Source organism: Camponotus vicinus, unplaced genomic scaffold, assembly GCF_025532165.1.
Source record: "Camponotus vicinus isolate PSW18456_S1 unplaced genomic scaffold, iyCamVici1.0 SCAF_10, whole genome shotgun sequence".
In the NCBI taxonomy this organism is placed as follows: Eukaryota; Metazoa; Arthropoda; class Insecta; order Hymenoptera; family Formicidae; genus Camponotus; species Camponotus vicinus.
The window spans coordinates 15,166,964-15,190,527 of NW_028141946.1; the positions used below are offsets into that span (position 1 = coordinate 15,166,964).

The following is a 23,564-nucleotide window of genomic DNA, read 5'->3' on the forward strand; positions in this document are numbered from 1 at the left end:
GGATTTATCACAGAATGAACAAAAAAATGAATTTTCATCGTGTGATACTTTGCGTAGCCATGGTTTAAATAATTCGATTTCCAACCATTTTTCTTTAAATTTAGTCTTTAAATTTATGTTAATTTTTTCGGATATTTTTTTATTTGAAATTGTATTTTCAATATTTAATGAAGATGAAGTATTTTCTTTAAGATTATTTTTATGACACGCAGAATCCGCATGTCTCAAAACATGTGTATTGCACGAAATATTTTTATTGCATATAATAAGTGATACAAGCTCTCATCAAAAGATACTCTACGTATCCAACATTTAATTCGATCATCATTGAGCCAAGCATCTGAAAAGCTTCGCTTAGGTTTTTTTTTTGATTCATCACACATGTTTATGAAACAAAAAATAGGCAGAAATAAAGAATCAAAGAAGAGTGAATAAAAGAAAATAAAGATTAAACAAGATAAAGATATATAGCAATTTTAAATAATCAGAACTCACAAGCGGGATTGTGACAGTTTTCTGAACACCAAGATTTCACGACGCACGTATAAAAAAATACGTTTACTCGAGAGTACAAGGCGACAAGATAATTTGATGGAGATGCTACGAAAAAAATGATCGGCATAAAACAAATGAAACGACATGAAACAAATAAACAAGTGCCGAGTGTGCCTTATTCTCAGTCCATCAAAGCACGGCGACAAACGCAACATACGTCCCGCGCTAAACGTCAACATGTCTCGTAAGTAAATCATTATTTATAGAAAAATATTAAGAAACTTTAATCTTTTTAATTTTTATGTTATAATTTTTTTCAATTTTACAGGAGACATAAATGCTGAAATGGGGGCACTCGTTCTCCGGGATGTTCCCGATATGCAGTTGATGCAACAATTATTGCATCAACTGCAAGGGTATATGCAGCTACAGCAGCAGCAGCAGCAGCAGCAGCAGCAGCAGCAGGAAGTGCAGGCGCAGCAGCGAAATGGTATGTTATTTTTTATATTAAATTCTATTTTATTAAATTATATATATATATATATATATATATATATATATATATATATATGTATATATATATGCATTATTATAATTTATTTATTATTTATGTTTATTATGTTTATTATTTGTTATAATTTATTATTTTTTGTTTTTCAGAAAACAAACCAAAAAAAAGAGGAGGCGGGAAATCCCGTGTCCTCTGGTACGCCCGGCGGAACACGGGCATCAGGGGCGGCGCAAGCGCCCCAAATAGAGGAGGCCGAGGAGGCGGCCGAGGCAGGAGAGACGGCCGAAGCAGGGGAGGCGGCCGAGGCAGGGGAGGCGACCGAGGCAGGGGAGGCGGCCGAGGCAGGGGAGGCAATATCATAAATAATTATTATTATTATTAATTATATTTTTTGTGAAAATAAATATTAAAAAATAATTCAGGGAATATTTATTTCTTCCTTTCCAAATATTTTCTTTATCCTTTTTTCCTTCTAGATAATATAATACAATACAATGTGGTACAATAGGGCTCCAGGCGAAGGTCCACGTAAAAGAAACCTAACGCGCCATTGGTGATACCTCGTGGGTGGTGTGGAAAATCGCCACTCATTTTTATTATTTTATTATTTTAAATATATACGTATATATATGTAAAAAGAAAGTCAAATATTTATATTAAAAATATTTATATTAAATATTATAGCTTTATAATATATTTTTACGTTTCATATATACATTTATATATACATATGTATATGTATATATATATTTATATATACATATGTATATATATGTATATTTACTAATTGTAAAAAATTTATAACATAAAGGAAAGCTGTAAGAGAAAAACGATCGAGCGCATATCGAGATATCGAGGAGCGAGCAGCGTCGCGCGTCGCGCGTCGCCCGTCGCTTTCGTTGTCTGCTTGATAGGACGAAGACAGAATACAGTTTTTTGTCTCCTTCCTACCAAGCCGGAAACAGGCGACGCTGCTCGCTTCTCGATATCTCAATGCGTGCGACAGCATTAAATGTTTTTTCCTTACAGCTTTTTATATTATACACATTTTTTAACCGATAAATGTATTTTTTATCTGATAAATATTAATCTATTAAATATATTTAATATATTTAATATATTTTTAACTGATAAATATATTATACATTTATCAGTTGTATGAAAATATTGATATATTTTTTCATATGAAAAATTAAATGTCATAATTCTTATAAACAAATATATATATATATATATATATATATATATATATATATACATATATTCATTTTTAAGAATTATACGATTTGATTTTTTAATATGAAAAATATATATTTTCTTACAATTAGCAAATATATAATATATTTATCAGTTATAAAAAATATCTAATATAACAAGCTGAACGAGAAAAACGTTTAACGCTATCGTACGTATTGAGATATCGAGACGCGAGCAGCGTCGCCCGTCTTTCGTTGCCAGCTTGGTAGGAAGGAGACAGAAAACTGTATTCTGTCCTCTTCTACTATCCGAAGCTAGCCGAAGCGCCGAGCTCACACGTACGCTTACGCGTACATGCCCGTTACCCCCTCCATTACGTGTTGCCCGTTGCTTGCGTCTCGGACTTGGCAGCTCTGGTCATGGCCCGCTTTTAGGTGATCCCTGAAAGCGATACGCCCTCTGTGGGACCTTAAAAACGTGCACCTAAACTACGAAGCCAAGGTGCACGAATGTTCTCAGAGGGTAACATATAGGGTGCGTTCGGGGAGACGCTATTAGCGCTGTGAGCATCATTTTGTCTTTATTGCACATCGAATATCAAACAAAGATAGAACGATGCTTTCAGCACTGAAAGCGTCCAAAACGAACGCAGCCATAAGGTGCACAATTTCTGGTTCTGTTCCGTGCTATGTGCACAAAATGGCGGTAGCACCAGTGCTGTATAGCAAGACGCTTACGTATATTAAATAAATTTTTAATGAGTTTTGTATGACCTCTCTCTCTCTCTCTCTCTCTCTCTCTCACTCTGTTTTTTCGTCGATTTTATAACTTTAAATAAAACATTTACATTAATTATATATTATGATTATCGATGATAAAAACTCAAACAAATACTTCAAATAAAAAAATATAAATAACAAATAAAAAAAATATTTAAAAATCCTTATTAATTATATTTAACAAAATATATAAGATATGTAAATAATGTAGTTATATAAATAAATTGTGTAATAAATATATAATTACCTAATATTATATTCCTTCTTTTTTCTCTCTCTTTCTCTCTCTCTCTTTCTCTATATTCTCTCTCTGTTCTATCTTTCCTTTATCTTCTCTCTCTTTCTCTTTTTGTCTCGCTTTTTATGCTTATTCTTCTTTGACTTTAAATAAATAAAACATTTATATTAATATCCCTCTTTCACTATCTCTCTTTTAATACTCTATTAAACTTCATTATATTTTTTATAAATTTTACAAAAATTTTGAGGCTACAATAATTTTTGAATTATAAGCAATTAAAATTTGCAAATGATATCGTGTAGAATTCGCGCGCTCAGGTCCGTAACAACGTTTATACATTTACATGTATAGCGATCTGTCATCTGTTATTGATTTTTTCACGTTAAGTGATATTGATTTTTACTACACAGCTAATTTCATTTAAATAACTCAAATAAAAAAAGTATTTAAAAATCCTTAATCCCTACTTTTCATTACATATTCTTGTAGCTTATCTCAAGAGCTTTCGAAAACACTATAATTAAGTTATTCTTCATTCAGTATTTTTCAGTTATGAGGCTTGAAAAAATTTCTCAAATTTATATAAATCATAAAATATCTCATAAAATATTCATTATTCGATCTTACTTTAGACACAAAATATTTAGAGTAATCCATTGTTATAAAAAAAAGACATCCCCGTAAGCAAAATGTTAGCAGTATGTCGGCAGACTGGTAACAGATTTAATCAAAGTATATCAGCAGACTGACATCAACTGCGTCCTCATTCAGCTTATATTCTGCTGACAGAGCCTGCTCACAGAATCTGACAGCAGATTGGTAGCAGAAATCCAGCAGGATCTGTAAACATGACTTCACGCTCGATTGGCGGCAAAAACCAAGCAGAATCTGTAAACATAATCTGACAACAGATTGTCGGCAGAAATCGAGCAGGATCTGCGCACGCAATCTGATGGCAAATTGACAGCAGAAACCGAACAAGATTTGGGCTTACTTATATTAATGTTGTATAAATGCAATAAAATTGATTATTACAGGTGCTAAATAAGAGTATTATCGGTGAGTTATCGGTTAATTACAATTTTTTCTGATATGACATAATGTATAATAATATATGTTATATTGTAATTATTCTCACATAACGAAGGACTAGTTCAATTTAATTAAATTAATAATAAAGTAAAAGTAATTTAATTTATAAAACAAGATATAATTTATTTAGAATTAATTCTTGCTTTATGCTTCAAATAGGCAGTAAAAGAATAATTTACCATTTATCCTATTGATTCTAATCAGTTTAATATTCTGAATCTCATCTGCTTGTATCAGATGTCAGAAATTAAAGTGATAAAAATAGTTACTATATTTTTGATCTTTTATTAATAATTGCGACTTTATATATATTTTTGACAAAGATTTGATTGCGAGAAAGTACCCAGTAAACAAAACGTTAGCAGGTTGGCAGCAGATTGGCAGCAAATTCGATCAAAATCCCACACCAGAACCGTAGCCATCTGTGTCCGCATTAAGCTTTTGTTTTGGTGACAGAGTCTGTAAAACATAACCTGTCAACAAACTGTCGGCAGAAACCGAGTAGGATCTGCGCGATGCAATTTGATGTTAGATTGCCAGCAGAAACCGAGCAGAATCTGCGCATGCAACCTGATGGCAAATTGACAGCAGAAACTGCACAAGATTTGCGCTTACTTTTATTAATATTATATAAATGCAACAAAATTGATTATTACAAGTGCTAAATAAGAATATTATCGGCAAGTTAATTACAATTTTCTTCTAAAATGACATATATGTCATATGTTATATCGTAATATATGTTAATGTAATATATGTTATATCGTAGTTATATCTCATATAACGAAGGACTAATTAAATTAAATTAAATTAATAATAAAGTAAATGATAAAAGTAAATGTAACTTATAAAACTGGAGATGTAATTTATTTAGAATTAAATTCTTGCTTTATGCCTCAAATAGGCAGTACATGAATAATTTTCCATTTATCATATTGATTCCAATCAGTTTAATATTCTCATCTGCTTGTATCAGATATCAGAAATTAAAGTGATAGAAATTAAAATGATAATTACTATATTTTTAGTCTTTTATTCATATTCGCGACTTTATACATATTTCTGACAGAAATTAGATTACGAGAAAGTACAGCTCACGTAGCGGTAAGTGAAGAAACTATCGAATCATGCAAACTCTGTTCCGTTTCTGCCGTCAATCTGCTATCAGAGATTGTGTGCGCAGATCCTGCTCGATTTTTGTTATCAATTTGCTATCAAATTGCGCCTCACAGATCCTGTTAAATTTCTGCTATCAATTTGCCGTCAGTTATATCTACAGGCTTTACTCGATTTCTGCCGATAATTTGACATCAAATTTCATTGCGCAGATCCTGCTTGGTTTCTGCCGACAATCTGTTGTCAAATTGCGTCGCACAGATCCTGTTCAATTTCTGCCATCAATCTGCCGTCAGTTATATCAGCAGGCTCTACTCGATATCTGCCGAGAATTTGATATCAAATTTCATTGCGCAGATCCTGCTCGGTTTCTGCAACCAATCTGATATCAAACTGTGTTGCGCAGATCTTGCTCGATTTCTGCCACCAATCTGCTATGATAATTTTAAACAAATCCTGTTCAGTTTCTGCTATCAAATTATGTCAGCAGGTTTTGTAACATTTCTGTTGACATTCTGTTATCATTATTTGATATAACAAATTTTTTATACAATCTGCAATCTTACTGTCGACAAAAATTTGTAGCAGAAATTGACAAAATCTGTTTGAACAGACTTTGCTGACTGGGTATGTCACATAGCGGTAAACGAAGGAACTATCGAATCATGCAAACCCTGTTCTGCTTCTGCCGTCAATCTGCTATCAGATATTGTGTGCGCAAATCCTGCTCGGTTTCTACAGGCAATCTGACATCAAATTTCACCGCACAGATCCTGTTCCATTTCTGCCATCAATCTGCCGTCAGTTACATCAGCAGGCTCTACTCGGGTTCTGCTGACAATTTGATATCAAATTTCATTGCGCAGATCCTGCTCGATTTTTGTTACCAATCTGCTGTCAAAATTGCGCCGCACAGATCCTGTTCAGTTTCTGCCATCAATGTGCCGTCAATTATATCAACAAGTTCTGCTCGGTTTCTGTTGATAATCTGTTGTCCAGTTATGTGAACAGATTTTGTTATATTTCTGTTGACATTCTGCCGACATCACATGATATATCAGAACCTGCATCAATTCTGTAATCTTTCTGTCGACAAAAATTTGTAACAGATTACCTGACAAGATCTGCTTTAGCAGACTTGGCTATTGGGGATAGTTTAAAAAGAAAAATATGTAATTTGCAATTAACAGTTACATATCTTCTCATAAAGATAACTATATATTTTTTTACACCAATGGATTCTTCTCATTATTTTATGTCTAAAAGTATTGAAGTAAGATCATCGAACAGTGAATATTTTACGAAATTTTTTCTCGCTTTTTATGCTTATTCTTCTTTGACTTTAAATAAATAAAACATTTATACTAATATCCCTTTTTCACTATCTCTTTTTTTTACTCTTTTAACACTTTTTATACTTTTAATACTTTTTATAAACTTTATGGTCCATATTCTGAATCCTCTTTTATCGATAAAAGTGCCTCTAAAAGTGGCTTATAAGCCTTCTGATTGGCTATAAACCACTTTTAGAGGCACTTTTATCGATAAAAGAGGATTCAGAATATGGACCTATATATATATATATATATATATATATATATATATATATATATATATACACATATATATATACATATATATATATATATAATGTATGTATATAAATATACAAATATGTACATATATATATTTATATACATATATATGTATATATGTGTTAATTAAACATGTTGTTCATTTATTTACAAAAATTAAATAAATTAAAGATAATAATATTTAGTAATAATATTTATTATCTAATATTCCTCTCTTCTTTTCTTTCTCTTTTTCTGTCTCTCTCCTTTTCTGCTTCTTTTAATAAAGTTTCTTTCTCTATTTCTCTGTCTCTCCTCTCTCTCTTTCTCTCTCTCTCTCTCTGCTTCTTTTAATAAAACTTCTTTATCTCTTTCTCTGTCTCTCTTCTTTCTCTCTCTCTTTCTCTCTCTCGTCTCTTCTATATAATTTTAAATAAAACATTTACCATAAATAACATAATTATAAATAATAATATTAAAATATTGTATACAACATAACACAACATAATTACCTCCTTTTCTTTTTCTTTCTCTGTCTCTCTTCTTTCTCTCTCTCTCTTTCTCTCTCTCGTCTCTTTTATATAACTTTAAATAAAACATTTACCATAAATAACATATAATTATAAATATAATTAATAATATTAAAATATTGAATACAACATAACACAACATAATTAATAATGATAATTATAATGATATGATAATCTCTCTCCGTCCCTGCCTCTCTATATATTTATATAATACCTTTCTCTATTTGTCTTTCCGCTTCTTCCACCCTTTTTCTCTTTAACTTTAATTTATTTTATTTTTCTTCTTTCCTTAACGTAACAGTCAACCTGTCAAACTGTCGAACTGTCAAACGACACGAGTGAAGCAAGTCGCTCAGCAAATTACTATTGACGACCAATAACCAATCAGCAGCGCGGAAAAGAGGCAACAATGTCAATAACATGCCTTTCTTAGAGAGGGATATGTAACTCATGAAAATAATTTTAATTCTAACTCTAATTTATAATAAAACAATAATTTAAGATAATATACATAATTATATACATAATATACATAATTATAATTTCAGTATAATGAAAAATAATTATAATATTTATGATAGTTTATAATAAGAAAACTACAGTAGGGACTGACTACTATTATTACTATTTTATAATAAAAAAGAGTGTGACATAAGAAAATATTCCGCATATATGACCGCATATATCTACTTGATCTGATTTCCACGGATAATCTAATTTATAGGAATCGAAATTTAAAATAATATTGTCCAATATGCATTTAATCGGCTTTGCTTTAATTTCATCTCAATAATTGTCATTGATAATTCTATGTTTCCAAAAGGAAAATTGTTCACTAAGATCATGTCGAGAATACTTCATGCGTGGGATTTTCCTTTCTAAGATGCTTTAATAGTTTTTGCATGATATTGACAATGAATTTCTAAATTTAAATGCAAATGAAAAATATATTTCTCTGGTTGACAACATTGTATTACATATAAGTACTTCTTCCGAAATTTGTTGCTGATTGGATTTATTTTTAAGTTTTTTCTAATTTCTTGTAAAATTTTGTCTAATTCAGCGTTGAAAAAGTTTTATACTGTAATATATTTGTATTAAATCGCATTGTGAAACATTTACAATTTATTGTATGCTGTTTTACATTTTACAACATACAAATGTTTTACATATAACAATATAAAAATGCTGTTTTATATATAACGATATTACATATGAACTTGAGCAGCAGTACTATTATATCTATTCTAATCTATGTATTTTATCTATTCTATATAACGATATTATATATGAACTTATAGTAGTACTATTTTATCTATTCTAAAATTATTCTCTTATGCAAAAAAAGAAACTGATAATTATGACTGTTAGAATATTACAAAGCATGTTATGTACGAGCAGTTTGATTTCTTGTAACATCCCAGGTAGCAAGCACACGTCATTTTGACGTTCCAAACTGGTCATTTTTGGTCATATGTCGTCAAAATGACTGATTTCTTACATGACTTTATATTGACGTCTTGATATAACATGATTTTGACGTCATATTTCAGTCATGAATTGACGATTATTTTATTATTAATGTAATTAGTTAGTACGTCGATCCCATAAAAAAATCTTTTAAAATTTTTTATATAATATGACTTTCGCGATCAGACTTTAACAATTTTTCTTTCGACGCAAGCGTTTATTTGTGCACGACTCATGTTGCTGCATAGTTACACGCGCGGAGTAGAGATAGCGCGCAAGTTGTGACCAGTAGTCGCAGGTCGCAGTCATCATTTAGGGCCTGAGCAGAATGGCTGCCTTATAATTTTAAGACTATGTTTTATGCCTTAAGTCTTTGTCTTAGGTAACACACAGTATTGTGCGTTACCTAAAACAAAGACCTAAGGCATAAAACATAGTTTTAAAATCTTAAGGCAGCCATTCTGCTCAGGCCCTTAGTGCTTGCTGGTGCTTGCCTAACTCGATCGCCACGTGCTCGCCACTCACAGCCACCTACTCAAGTATTCATTAAATTAAATTGCACAGTGAAAATATTAGTTGGACAATTAATGAAGTCGGACTCATAATAGATTGAAGGAATACTGAATACTTTATGAACAGAATGTGTCAAAAAACCGTCAAGTGAAAGAAAATCGGATCGCTATCTTGTCGAAATTGTGTATTTTAGCGGTCGTCTCAGTGGTAAGATTTATAACAGAATTATTCTTCTTTTCAATAAAGTAATTAAATTTGTATTAGGTGCGCAACTAAGTTCTCGCTGTTTTTTTTATGAAAATGCAACTTTATTGTGAAAAAATGGTTACAAATGAATCATTCAAAGTATTGCCCATCGCTAGCTACAACTTTTTCCCATCTTTCTGGCAGAGCTCGAATACCGTTACGGTAAAAGTGTTCATCTTTTGAGGCTATCCACGAATCAAGCCATTTTTTGATGTCTTCATATGAGCGGAACTGCTGATCAGCCAGACCATGTGCCATCGAACGGAACAAGTAATAATCGGACGGCGCAATATCTGGGGAATATGGCGGGTGGGGTAGGACTTCCCATTTGAGCGTTTCCAGGTAGGTTTTAACGGGTTTGGCAACGTTAGGCCGAGCGTTGTCATGCTGTAGAATCACTTTTTCGTGCCTCTGCTCGTATTGTGGCCGTTTCTCGCGCAGTGCTCGGCTCAATCGCATCAATTGAAGTCGATACCGTTCCCCAGTGATGGTTTCGTTCGGTTTCAACAGCTCATAATAAATAACATCGACCTGGTCCCACCAAATACACAGCATAACCTTCGCAGCGTGAATATTCGGCCGAGCCGACGACGTAGAAGCATGACCGGGCAGTCCCCATGACTTTCTTTTCTTTGGGTTGCTGTAATGAATCCATTTTTCATCACTCGTCACGATGCGATGAAGAAAACCCTTCCTTTTTTGCCGCTGGAGCAGTTGTTCACAGGCGAAAAAACGACGCTCAACGTCCCTTGGCTTCAAATCATAAGGAACCCAAGTTCCTTGCTTTTGAATCATTCCCAACGCATGCAATCGCTTGGAAATGGCTTGGCGGGTAACTCCTAATGCTGATGAAAGCTCTTGTTGCGTTTGGCATGGATCCTCATCGAGCAATGCCTCCAATTCAGCGTCTTCGAAGGTTTTTGGCCTTCCTTCACGCGGACGGTCGTCAACATCGAAATCACCGTCTTTGAAGCGATCGGAACCAATCACGGCACGTTGTTTCACTTAGAGCAGCATCTCCGTAAACTTTGTGGAGCTCTCGATGCGCTTCAGCCGCCGTTTTCCTCGAATGAAAGAAGAAAATCAACACTTCCCGCAAATGACGATTATTTAGCACAAAATCAGACATTTTCACACAACCAAAAGTATATGACGCCAAAACAAAATCACTACTGTGTCAAAACGGTTTGTTTACCATATGTCTAAGCTTGGTTCATGACGTTTTGGATATGTCGAAATCGACCAACACTTATTGGTGGCGCAATCTATTGACAAACAGCGGGAACTTAGTTGCGCACCTAATATATTAATAAGTATATTTAGCAGAACGCAATCATTATTGCAACTGTCTTATTTATGTCTATTTCTACCAACGTAGATTAATTTTAATCTCGGTTTAACTTACTTTTCGTCTCTTTCTAATTTTTAGAATTAGAATAAGATGAAAAGTAAAAGTTAAACCAAGATTAAAATTAATCTACAGTAGTAGAAATGGATATAAAGAGAGAACTATATTTTCGTAGATTTATATATTATATGGATTTAAGATATATTTTTTACAATTACAAGCAAAAAATCATAAACAATCGCATTTCTACTGAATATGCTCAATAAAATTAAGTTTTAATGAAATTAATAAAATAATTGTTTGCTATTTTGTAAACATAGTACCAAATGACTTTTGTAGGAGTTGAGTTTGTTAGCGATGGTGATGAGGAAATAGGCATAATTGCATTGGTCCATCAATCATGGTTTACGCCTTTAAAGAATCAGGTCTGGTGGCCTCCATATAAAACAAGTGCTCAATTAAAAAAAGCACTTTTCATTAGAGAAGAAGTAAAAAATACGTGGACATTATATGACGTCAAACGTATATTTTTTGCTTGTGGTACGTATCATGCATATACAGGGCGATCCCGAAAAACGATCCGTCTATAAAATGACGTATTCCTGACATTCTAAGACAATTTTTCCTTTACCAAAATTTGATTTGAAGCGTAGTTTTTGAATTATTAAAGGAAGTAGTTAACATATGACGGGTCGAATACAAGAGGCAGGCAAGGGTGGCGCGATTCACCGTCAGACGCAGGTGCTTACGCGGGGCGCCTGCTGCGATCAGCTGGTCGCTATACACATACAGACACACATGCGAACACATACATTCTCTCTCTGTCTGTCTGTCTGTCTCTCTCTCTCTCTCTCATTCGCTCACTCACCTGTAATTTTTTTTTTTTTTTTTTTTACGAGAGAGGGGAAAATGCATTTTATGCATACCCACCGGTCGATCCAGTGAATTATGTGGGACTCGAGTACCAAGTCGAATTACCAACTCGGTACTCCCTACCCATTAAAAACCCCTCTCTTTTCACGAATTTCCTTTGACACACTGTCCCTCTGACTTCCCGAGATCTGTTTTCACATAACGTCAAAAAATAGTTATCATTACCTTGTTCGATGACTTTTGATGTATTGCTGTAATTGCTTGAAGGAGAAATGAATTTTCCGATAGATCGTACGTTCTCAAATTTAACGTAGATATCACGTTGCAAAAGACAAGAAATCCACACTAAATTATTAACTGAAAGTTTTTCTTATTTCATGAACTGTATTCTTTTATAAACTTTAACGTAATCACATTTATTTACTCACTCGATGAGACGAGAAATTTACTAATGACTCTATCACTAATCACTATTAATCACTGTCGAATAATAACTGTTGGCGATTAAAAATCACTCGATGAAAGAAACACGCGCGGACACGTTACTACACGACGCGACGACGCGACAATGCGACGGTAATTATTCGGCGACTGCAAGCAGTTTTTTGTCATGGTAGGTTGCGGTAGGTTAATGTACTACTGGCGCTATCGAACGCGATCATGTGTTCGATTGAAGAATGCGGTAAACATAATAAACATTTAACATATTAATATTATTATTATCATGAATGTGTGTGATATCCATACATCGTATGATATCTATTTAAAAATTAATTAGATTAAATAAGTGTTTTTAAAATATTTATTACTTTTACTATTATCATATAAAATATTAATATTAAATATTTATTTAACTATTTTATCTATTTATTTATTTATTTATCTATTTCACCTATTTATTTTTAACTATTTATTATCAATGATCGAAAATCGGTAGAAGATTGAAATCCATAGTTTTGTGTGCGATGCAACCAATCGTACATAGTTTTCTTTAGATCTTTATCGCATTTTGTATATTTAAATGAAATATATCAATCAAGTGTAATTCAAGTGCCAAAAAATATATATTTTTTTATAATATAGTTGGCAAAATTATAAAACGCAGGCAACGAAAAACTGTTAAAATTTTATATGATATTAAACTTGTAACGATGCATCCCGATGCATCGTTCCGAATTCCCGGCAGAACACCAGCCGGAAGCTGTCGCCCGGCAGAACACCCGCCGGGCAAAGGCAGGGGCGCGGTGCGCCCACCTTTTTTAATCTTTCCGCATACGGCTCCTAAGCCGTTAATATTCGGCCGAATACCGCCGATCATAGCCGACGTGGCCCGAACCGCCGACTGGCGAAAACCCGCGTTCGGCGCGCAACTCGAACCCCTCCGAACGGGCCCGACTGCACCGATTCCGAAAAACCGTTCGGAAGGGGTTACGCCGCCGCGCGCGCCGACGCGGGCAATTAGCCGGTGTATAAAAAGGGCACATTTCGGCGTCTAATCACCATTATCCAGATCCGCTCTTAGCAGTAAGCTACAGAGAACAATCCGAAAATCCTTTTCAAGCACAAGTACTGCGGACGAAAGGTGGAGCGAACTCTGTCTTAGACGAGCGATCTCGATACCACAAGTACGCGTACATCCGCCTAATCCTGCAGCTGGGCCATCACGGAAGGTGGAGCTCAGAGCCGCCCCGAGTCGAGAGATCTCGACCCAGCTGCAACGCGATTTCCATCCTTCGCGACGCGATCCTATCTCGCGCATTTTTGAACACCGAGCGCAAAAGCGCATTCAATTATCGCGGCATCCGCCGCCGCGTATATCAACCGCACCGAGCGTATAAGCGCATCCAATTATCGCGATCTCCGCCGCCGTCGTTAAATAAAGCCGGAAACGATTGTCATATTGCTGCAATTCACCAACGCGAATTATTATTTCCGCGAAAGCAACCGTCGATCACGCGAAGACCGGGGATTCTCGGAACGCCGGGATTCCTCGCGTAAGAAGTGCTGCAAAAACTCTTAAAGGCACACTGGCCTAGTTTCACGCGAAGATACATAAACACGTGCACATTAAAGCCCGTAGTCCAATATATCGAAACAGGGCATTTACAAGATACCTCGTCGCATTTATAACTTCTGCGCTAACACTCGCACACACGCACACACACACACACACTCACACATACACTCTGTACATTACATACAATCAATAAAGACTTACATTCACACATACACAGCGCATTTCATTGCAAAAAACCCTTGCACCGGCGATCTATCCTGAGCGAAAAACGTCCATAAAATACGACCGTTACAAACTATATAACTTATATAACTTTATTTATAATAGTTTTATAAGAATATTTATTTATAAGAATATATAACTTTATTCATGTTTAAATAAAATAATAACAAATATAAAACTTGTGATCTATTTTCTTACCATATTTGCGTTTTCAAGCGTTTTCGAATAAAGCAGTTTAATCGATCCGAGATTCTTCTGAAGAATAGAATGGCTGTAATTATTCAATGGTGCTCTCGAATCGGTTAATCTGCTTTATTCGACAACGCTATTAAATATATTATTATACTAAGAAAAAGACGTCATTCCATTACGTCAAAATATGGTACATTTTATGACGTCAAAATGCGGTACATGTCATGACATCAAGAATCTGTGACATTAGACCGTCACTTTTACGTCATAAAAACGTCAATTCGTGACATCAAGAGTAGTCAGTGAATGACCAATTTGAAACGTCAAAATGACGTGTGCTTGCTACCTGAGATATTACTCAATATAAAACATTACTTAATATGAACCGTTATTGCACTTTATATTAAGATGATGTCACATTTTAATATTTTTAGTACAAATTATTATACATTCTACAATCACTTAAAATATTATAAATTATTATTATTAAATGTTTTGAGAATAACTGCAGCATCTCCTGGATAGTGTCTTGCTAGCATTTCATTTGGTACATAATGGGTATTTTTAATTTTACAGAAATATCGCCCAATCTCTGTATTATATATCTATCGTAACATGCATATCGATGTTATAAAGCCTAAAATAGGACATATATTTTTATACGTTATACAAATAATACATAATGAAAATATATATTATATGATATATAAATAGAAAGAAACGTTTGATATTCATATTTTGTGGTAATACATGATGTCATAATCCATCAATATGATATAATACGGTTGTAAATGGTTCCGAATGTCACATTTGAACTCTAGATACGGAGGAAAAGAAAACCATTCAGTTTGATATTTGTTATGCCATCCAATTATAGCACCAATGTAACTACCTTTACTTTCATAATTATCTTCAAATCTAACAACCATTCCAATTGCAAATTTTACTTTATCCGATTTTCTTTCACCACACTTTTCAATAAGAAGATATGTACACTGAAAAATTAGAATATATAATTGACGTTTTTTTTTAACTAAATTTTAAATCGCTTTTTGTAGTTTTGATTTGGATTATAGATAATTAATAATTTATAATTATAACGAATATGATTATATATTAATGTGCTTTATGTATATAATAAACTATCTTCAAAGTGATATGTATAATAACATATGAAAAAGTATCTACCACACATATCATTATTTATATCTGTTTCTGAGAGAAACGTAAAAGAAATATCTGTCGGTATATAATTTTTAAAAACTTTTCCTAGTTCATAGATTAGCTAAAAAAAAAGATTAGTTATTAAATTTTAGATCAATTATAAAATATCATCAGTAAACAAGAAAACACATAGTTGTTTTGAAGAAAAAATATATAATTTGCAATTAACAATTCCATATTTTTTCTTAAAAACAACTATGTGTTTTCTTTATACCAATTGATTCCTCTCATTATTTTGTACATAAAAGTATTAAGGTAAGATAATCGAAAAATGAATATTTTACAAGATATTTTACGGTTTATGTAAAATTAAGAAATTATTTCAAGCCTCAACTCAAAAAGTACTTAACGAAAAGGTACTTAATTATAGTGTTTTGGAAAGCTCTCGAGATAAGCTACAAGAATATGCAATGACAAATAGTAGGTTCCATTTAAGAAATTGAAGGTGACCTTCATGTGACCTTCAAATAACTCTTCAAGGTCAAACCAATGATACCATCTTATGGCCTCCTCGAAACCAAATAACTTTTGTCTGAAACATTTTTCTCTCCCGGGCTTGGTTTCCGAGTTATTCTCCATTAAAGGTTAAAATGGTCCACCCTGTATACTATATATCAACTATATTATACATGTATAACTTACTAATATTATGTATAAACTTACTTAATATTATGTATAAACTCTATGAGAATATAAGTATCAGTCTTTTAAAAAATATAAAGAAAAAAACTTCAGTCTTATTCTCAAAAACATATAAAAACTTAATAAAATTTCATACAAAATTTTGTATTTCATACAAAAAAAAACTTAATAAAATGACAGAAAATGAATGGCAGAAAATTATCAAGTTAATAAATAGGTGTCTTTTCTATTATAATTCTAAATACAACCAAAGAGTGAGGTTAGATAGGTCGATCGGTACATTACAACAGTTTTATTCTAATCTCTACGTTGTTAATACACACATAAAATCTAATTATAAGAAAAAACTAAACAGACACTTATTAAGCACACACTAAACACAACATCCATATAACCTCTATCAAACAGAATCAAGGGACTATATTAATATTAATACAATTAATATACCTTTGATGGATTCATTTTCTTCTATATAGTCAAACCACGCTGAACCGCAACACAAGACTAATGGCGAAAACGCGAATGTTTTTTTCTTAATCCTTTTTTCTCTTGATTTTAAAAGCAGGCTTCTTTGTTCTAAAGCACGATCTTATTGTACATATAAGACGCGCATGTTCTAAAATAAACAGCGCCTCTTTCGCGAGTGACTCTCAACCTTGACATGCTTCTATTATAGCCTATATTCTGAATCTTCTTTTATCGATAAAAGTGCCTCTAAAAGCGGTATATAAGCCTTCTGATTGGCTATAGGCCGCTTTTAGAAGCACTTTTATTGATAAAAGAGGATTCAGAATATGGGCCTATATATATGACATTATACAGACATATTAACATAATTATACTAGACCCGGGAAAAAAAAGTCCATATAAAATTGGCCATATATGGATTTTGTCAATATCTAATTATGTTTTGCCAAATATAGTCATATATGATATCATGTATGAATAAATATTATCAGATCTGAAAATTACAGCACTTTTCTCATATATTTCTCATATACTACATTAATTGTATCTGTAATCTTCTTTCTAAGCCTGTCACACATTAATTTTAAGTACCACTTAGCTGCTTCCCTAGTAGCACTTTATTGGAGCAATATTGGCTAACAATATATATCCAATATTTCCAATGTTGGTCCAATATTGCAAAGTAGACGCGATTTCATTTTGAGCCAATATTGAATTGTAATATTGGACGAATATATTTATTTTCATCTTTAACCAAGATTGGCTAATTATACATACCCAAATATTTTTACATTGGATATAGATCAGTTCTAATATATGACGGAATTCGCCATCAAAAAAAAAAATTAACCATCTGTGGTTAATTTATGGAGCTCTGGAGTTCCTCGCAAAAGCTAGAGGAGGTGCGGCTATAATAGTCCGCACTCTTTGATTGATAAGTCGTGACTCGTGGGACTTGTGCCGCGGCCTTATATACTGCTTTAGATGGAGTCCCACTCTCGGGTTAGGTGTTTTCCTTTTCGCCACCTAGTGGCGACGCGCGAAGCTCACATATAATGTGTGAACATGCAATATTGGCACACATTTACATTTACTTCATAACTAGTATTGGTATTATAATGGATGCAACCATATTGGCAACACATTTATATTTATTTAGTAGCCAATATTGGTCATCATGGGCACTGCAATATTGGCAGAACACTTGCATTTTGTTAACAACCAATATTAATTTTACATTGGCAAATATTGGCCAAGACATTTCCAATATAACCAATATTGAGCCAAGGTATACCAATATTTTGCCAATGTTTTGTGCTACTAGGGTTCTATAATAATATAAATATAACTGTTGTTTTTAAATACTGCATAATAATTAATTAAATATGTAATGCAAGATATAATTTTTAGGAAAAATTATATTTGTCTATATAAAAAAAGGTAAAATCATATATAATCTTAAATGATTATATATAATATCATATATGATTTATATCAAAGCATACATGAAACTAACCTTTGCTTTGGTTTTATACATGCTTAGATATGATATCAGTATCTGACTATGCCTGATTGTACAAAATGACGTGAGGTATCTAATATCATTTTTTATGATCAGAAATGGTCAGAGATGGACATCATATCTAAGCATATACAAAAACGTATGCTCTGATAAAATCATATGTGATATTATATATAATCATATAAGACTGTATATAATTTTATTTTTTTTTATATAAATAGACATGGACTTTTTTTTCCCGGGGATATATAAGCGTATACCATAAAAAAAAAATTGAATGGCTTGTTTGCAAATACATATAAAGCTAATCATTTTTTTTTTCTAATAAAATGTCCACGCAGGTCACAATGACGTCATTTTGACGTCACTGCAGGGAGTCTTGATATGAAATTGACGTTTTGAAGTCAAAATGATATCATTTTGATGTTATGGTGACTTTTTGTTCTCCTTGGGATTACTCACTTGTTTTATAGATATCATCCGATTGGGCACGTCTGCATTTGATTGACATGTATTTATGAAAGAAATTTGCCGATTAAATTGATCGTACATCCACTCAATGTTAAAATATTCTGTATATCCTGTATGACCTCTGTATCGACAATAAAGAAAGACATATGTGTAAATAGATGTATATACAAATATATATATATATATATATATATTGTACAAAAGCGTTTAAGTATTGCGTGCATAATAGATAAGGGTGCTGGCGTAGCCGAGTGGCGACATCGTCGCCTGCGTACTTCTGTCCCTTCTTCTCTCTGAGAGACGACAGCCTAAGGACGTGCGTGCGAATATAGGTAGATAGAATTAAGGATAAATGATTATAAAACAAAAAGAGTACAATAAAGTTAGACATAAAATTGGTCCTTCATATAGCCGGATAAAGAGCGTATCAGGAAACACATTTGTTAATACGATAAAAACACATTCGTCGACGTTGCGTTACGTAGAGGTTAGAGTTACCGATAGCTGCTAATTTTGAGACATCATGGAGGAGATTGAGTTAACTAAAATGAAAAAGCGTCGTGGTATGATCAAGGCAAATTTAACGAGATTTAAAGGTTTTTTAGATACTTACGTGCCAGATCGTGATTATAACATATTAAAAGCGCGCTTTGAAAAAGCAAAATCTTTGTTATCAGATTTCGAAAATATTCACATGGAGATTGAAATAACAGGATAGCAGTGACGACAATTCTAGACAATTATTCGAAGATAACTATTATGAGCAAATAGCGAGAGCCCAAGAATTATTGGATGTTAGAGAGAGGAGCACAGCGTCGGTCAATGATGCGAACAACGATGCAGACATTCGAGTAGTATTAAGATAATTAACGAATTTGCATACAAATGAGGTAAGCGTTAAATTGCCTACTATAACGTTACCGAAATTTGATGGAAAGTATGAAGACTGGTTAAACTTCCAAGACTCATTCAAAACTTTAGTCCATGATAATACAAAAATACAAGCAGTTCAAAAGTTTAATTATTTAAAGTCATGTTTAATCGATAATGCTGCTCAAGTCATACACTCGTTATCAGCTACAGCGGAAAACTATGAAATCGCGTGGAATTTATTGAGAGAAAGATACAGTAATAAATGCATTATTATACAAAATCACGTTAAAGCATTATTTGAATTACAGGTTATGTTGAAAGAATCAGCATCGGGCTTAAGCACATTGATCGACACAGCGCTCAGACACATACACGTCTTACGAAATCTAGAGCAACCAGTAGAGGGATGGGATGCATTACTTCTGCACTTGATTGGTTCGAAAGTAGATAAGAAAACACGAGTAGAATGGGAAAAATCTTTAGACGGCATTGAAATGCCTACCATAGATCAGTATTTTAAATTTTTACGTAATAGATGTCACGTATTAGAGACTATTCCTAATGAAACGTTCAACCGAGAGAACACGTCAAACAATAAAACGTTGAACTCAAGTAAAGCTACCTCGAGTAAAACAAAATAAGTTCTATTAGAAACACAAGCTACATGTAAGTGTCATATTTGCGGAGAAAATCACAAGATACAAAATTGCGAAAAGTTTAAGGGCATGAATTACAACGAAAGATCAGATTCAATAAAAAAGGCAGGTCTCTGTTTTAATTGTTTTAGAGATAATCATAGAGTCAATGAATGCAAAGCGAGTAGTTGTAAAAAATGTGATCGTCGACATCATACTATGTTACATGCAGTCCGTTCTAATGACACGTCACAATCAGTTGAAACAGAGACAGAACATAACGTAGAATCATCGGTAACAAAAGCAACTATACAAAGCTTGAGTTCGACGTTGAAAAATACATCACAGATAATTCTGTCCACGGCATTGATAAATATTGCAGATGCGACAGGACAATATCCCTCATGCAGAGTAGTTCTAGATTCTGGATTACAATCCAATTTTATATCCGAACAATGTTGCGATAAGTTGAAACTATCCAAGAAGTCAGTAGATATTCCCATAAGCGGAATTGGAGAAACAATTTACCGTATTAGATACACTACTCGAGTAACCATCAAGTCCAGAACTGATGCATTTACCCTCAACATTAATTATTTAATTATACCTAAAGTAACTGAGCCCTTACCGTCAGGAGTTATTAAGCGTAAGATATTAAACATTCCGAAAGATATAATACTAGCAGATCCGACATTTGATCAACCTAGTCACATAGATATGCTCATCGGAGCAGAATACTTTTATCAATTGTTATGTTCTGGCCAAATCAAATTGAATTCAGACGCAACTATATTACAAGAAACTAGATTCGGTTGGATTGTTACTGGTAAAGTTTATGTCCGACAGTAGACAATCTATGCCACCTCTCTTGAAGTACGTTAGAAGAGACCGTACAAAGGTTCTGGGAAACAGAAGAAATACCTAAACGGAAAATATTATCGACTGAAGAGGAAACCTGTGAAGAACACTACAAACAAACAGTTGAGAGGACTGCCTCAGGACATTATACGGTAAGACTGCCGTTCAACGATCAGAAGGATAAATTAGGCGAGTCATACAATATGGCTTTAAAGAGATTTCAAGGATTAGAAAGAAGATTAAGCACTAATACCGAACTGTATGAAGACTACAGAAAATTTCTAAATGAATACGAAGCCTTAGGACATATGTCCAGGATTGAAGACACAAGCTTTCATGGTGGTTATTTCCTTCCACATCATGCAGTCATCAAAAATACTAGCACTACAACAAGACTGAGAGTAGTATTTGATGCCTCAGCGAAAACTACTTCTGGCCTTTCGTTGAACGATACGTTGTTCACTGGACCTGTGACGCAACGGGATCTTTTTTCTATAATAACGAGATTTCGACTACATAATGTAGTCTATACAGCTGACATTGAAAAAATGTTCAGACAGGTTTTCATAAATGAAGATGATCGTCAATACCAAAGGATTTTATGGAGAAATAATCCAGAGGAACCTATTAAGGTTTATAAACTTAATACAATAACATATGGATTGACTTCGTCGCCTTACCTGGCGATTCGTACAGTACAACAATTGGTAGCTGATGAGCGACAAAATTATCCAGAAGCAGCAGACATCATAGCACAGGACATGTATGTGGATGACCTTTTAACAGGTGCCGAGACATTGGAGAAGGCTCAAGCTTTAAAGGGTCAGATCTCGAGTCTTTTAAGAAAAGTAGGCTTTAATCTTCGAAAATGGTCTTTCAACCATCCTCAGCTCATTGAGAAGATTGATCAAACAACAGAAGAATCTATATGCCTTGAATTCTTTGATGTACAGAAAACGTTAGGAATTCTATGGAGTCCACAAGACTGTTTGTTATATCGAATCAACCTACAACAACGAGAGAAGATGATAACGAAGCGTTCTATATTGGCACAAGTCGCATCTTTATACGATCCACTTGAACTTTTAGGACCAGTCATCGTCAAGGCAAAGATACTATTACAAGCTCTATGGAAATTACAATTGACCTGGGATGAACCAGTTCCTGATGAAATCAACGAAAAGTGGCGAACCTTTCGAAACACACTGGAAGTATTGAATAGCATTACCTTCCCACGACAAATCAGTACAACTAAATCTAGAAGTCTGCATTACACGGATTTGCAGATGCGAGTGAAGCGGCTTACGGAGCAACTTTGTACATAAGGTCGTCGGACTCTGAACAATCTTACAAAGTGGTATTGGTTTGCTCCAAATCGAGAGTCGCACCGCTTAAAAAACTTACACTACCTAGACTGGAATTATGTGCAGCCTTGTTGCTAGCACAGCTTTGTAAAGCAGTTTTGGAAGCGCTCAAGATACCTTTTGATCAGATCATATTATGGTCAGATTCAACCATAACTTTACACTGGATTAACACAAGACCACATCAATTGAAGACATTTGTAGCGTGTTGCTGTTATTCAAGAACTCAGCGAACAATGTTAATGGAGACATATTGCATCTCACGATAACCCAGCTGATTTGGTTTCTGAGAGGAGTCCTTCCCTCGGAACTTATTGATAATCTTTTATGGAGCAGAGGTCCGGAATGGCTGGCAGAACCCGAGCAAAATTGGCCTAACTTTCAACCAACAATATCTGAGATACCAGAGAAAAAGACAGCGATCATTTTGAAGACAGAACAGAAATTTGACGTATTACAACAATTTTCAACGATAACTATGCTTCGCAGAGTGGTGGCATGATGTCTTAGATTCGCAAATAACTGTCGTACAAACACTAAAATACGAGGTAATTTAACTAATTTAGAACTAAATCAAGCAATGAATAAGATTATAAGGCTTGTTCAAATCGAGTCCTTCAACAATTAAATCAAACGGTTAGAAGCAAATAAAACACTTAAGAAAAACAGTAAACTTACTGCCTTACACCCCTTTTTTGATTTAAATGGAATTTTACGAGTAGGGGGTAGATTAGCGAACGCAGAGTTAAAATATGAACACAAACATCAAATGATTTTACCGGAAAGACATCACATAACAGATTTAATTATTAGAGAAGCCCATGTTTCATTATTACATGCTGGACCTCAAGCCACTTTATATCACGTGAGACGAAAATTTTGGCCAGTACACGTAAAAAATAGAATTAGACGAATCATTCATGAATGTATAATATGCTTTAAAGCAAAACCGAAAATGATAGACTATGTAATGGGTAATCTGCCCAAGGAGCGATTCGAATGTACGCGTCCATTTGCGAACGCAGGTGTTGATTATTGCGGTCCCTTTTTGTTAAAAGAGAAAAAACTACGTAATCGTAATAAGGTTAAGG

General features: G+C 33.7%; 1 protein-coding gene and 1 long non-coding RNA gene across 2 annotated transcripts; both read left to right on the forward strand.

Moving 5' to 3' along the window:
* The first annotated feature begins 9,448 nt into the window (after positions 1–9,448).
* Positions 9,449–11,806, forward strand: LOC145959981 (uncharacterized). The gene is made up of 3 exons (XR_014435240.1): positions 9,449–9,725; positions 11,452–11,652; positions 11,783–11,806. It is a non-coding gene; the product is annotated as an uncharacterized LOC145959981 (long non-coding RNA).
* A 7,460-nt stretch (positions 11,807–19,266) lies between these two features.
* On the forward strand, positions 19,267–22,975 carry LOC145960133 (uncharacterized). The gene is made up of 7 exons (XM_083079400.1): positions 19,267–19,317; positions 19,457–19,594; positions 19,925–20,228; positions 20,484–21,077; positions 21,164–22,354; positions 22,396–22,612; positions 22,678–22,975. Exons 1-7 carry the CDS (start codon positions 19,267–19,269, stop codon positions 22,973–22,975), a joined length of 2,793 nt encoding a protein of 930 aa, XP_082935526.1.
* The last annotated feature ends 589 nt before the right edge of the window (positions 22,976–23,564 follow it).

Bases quoted from the DNA above. Each gene is read 5' to 3' on its own strand.
- LOC145960133 (XM_083079400.1), top strand. From the start codon at position 19,267: ATGGAGGAGATTGAGTTAACTAAAATGAAAAAGCGTCGTGGTATGATC. The intron at 19,595-19,924 runs GTAGTATTAAGA...TTTGAATTACAG, and splicing joins ACAACGATGCAGACATTCGA to GTTATGTTGAAAGAATCAGC. The intron at 22,355-22,395 runs GTACAACTAAAT...ACGGATTTGCAG, and splicing joins TACCTTCCCACGACAAATCA to ATGCGAGTGAAGCGGCTTAC.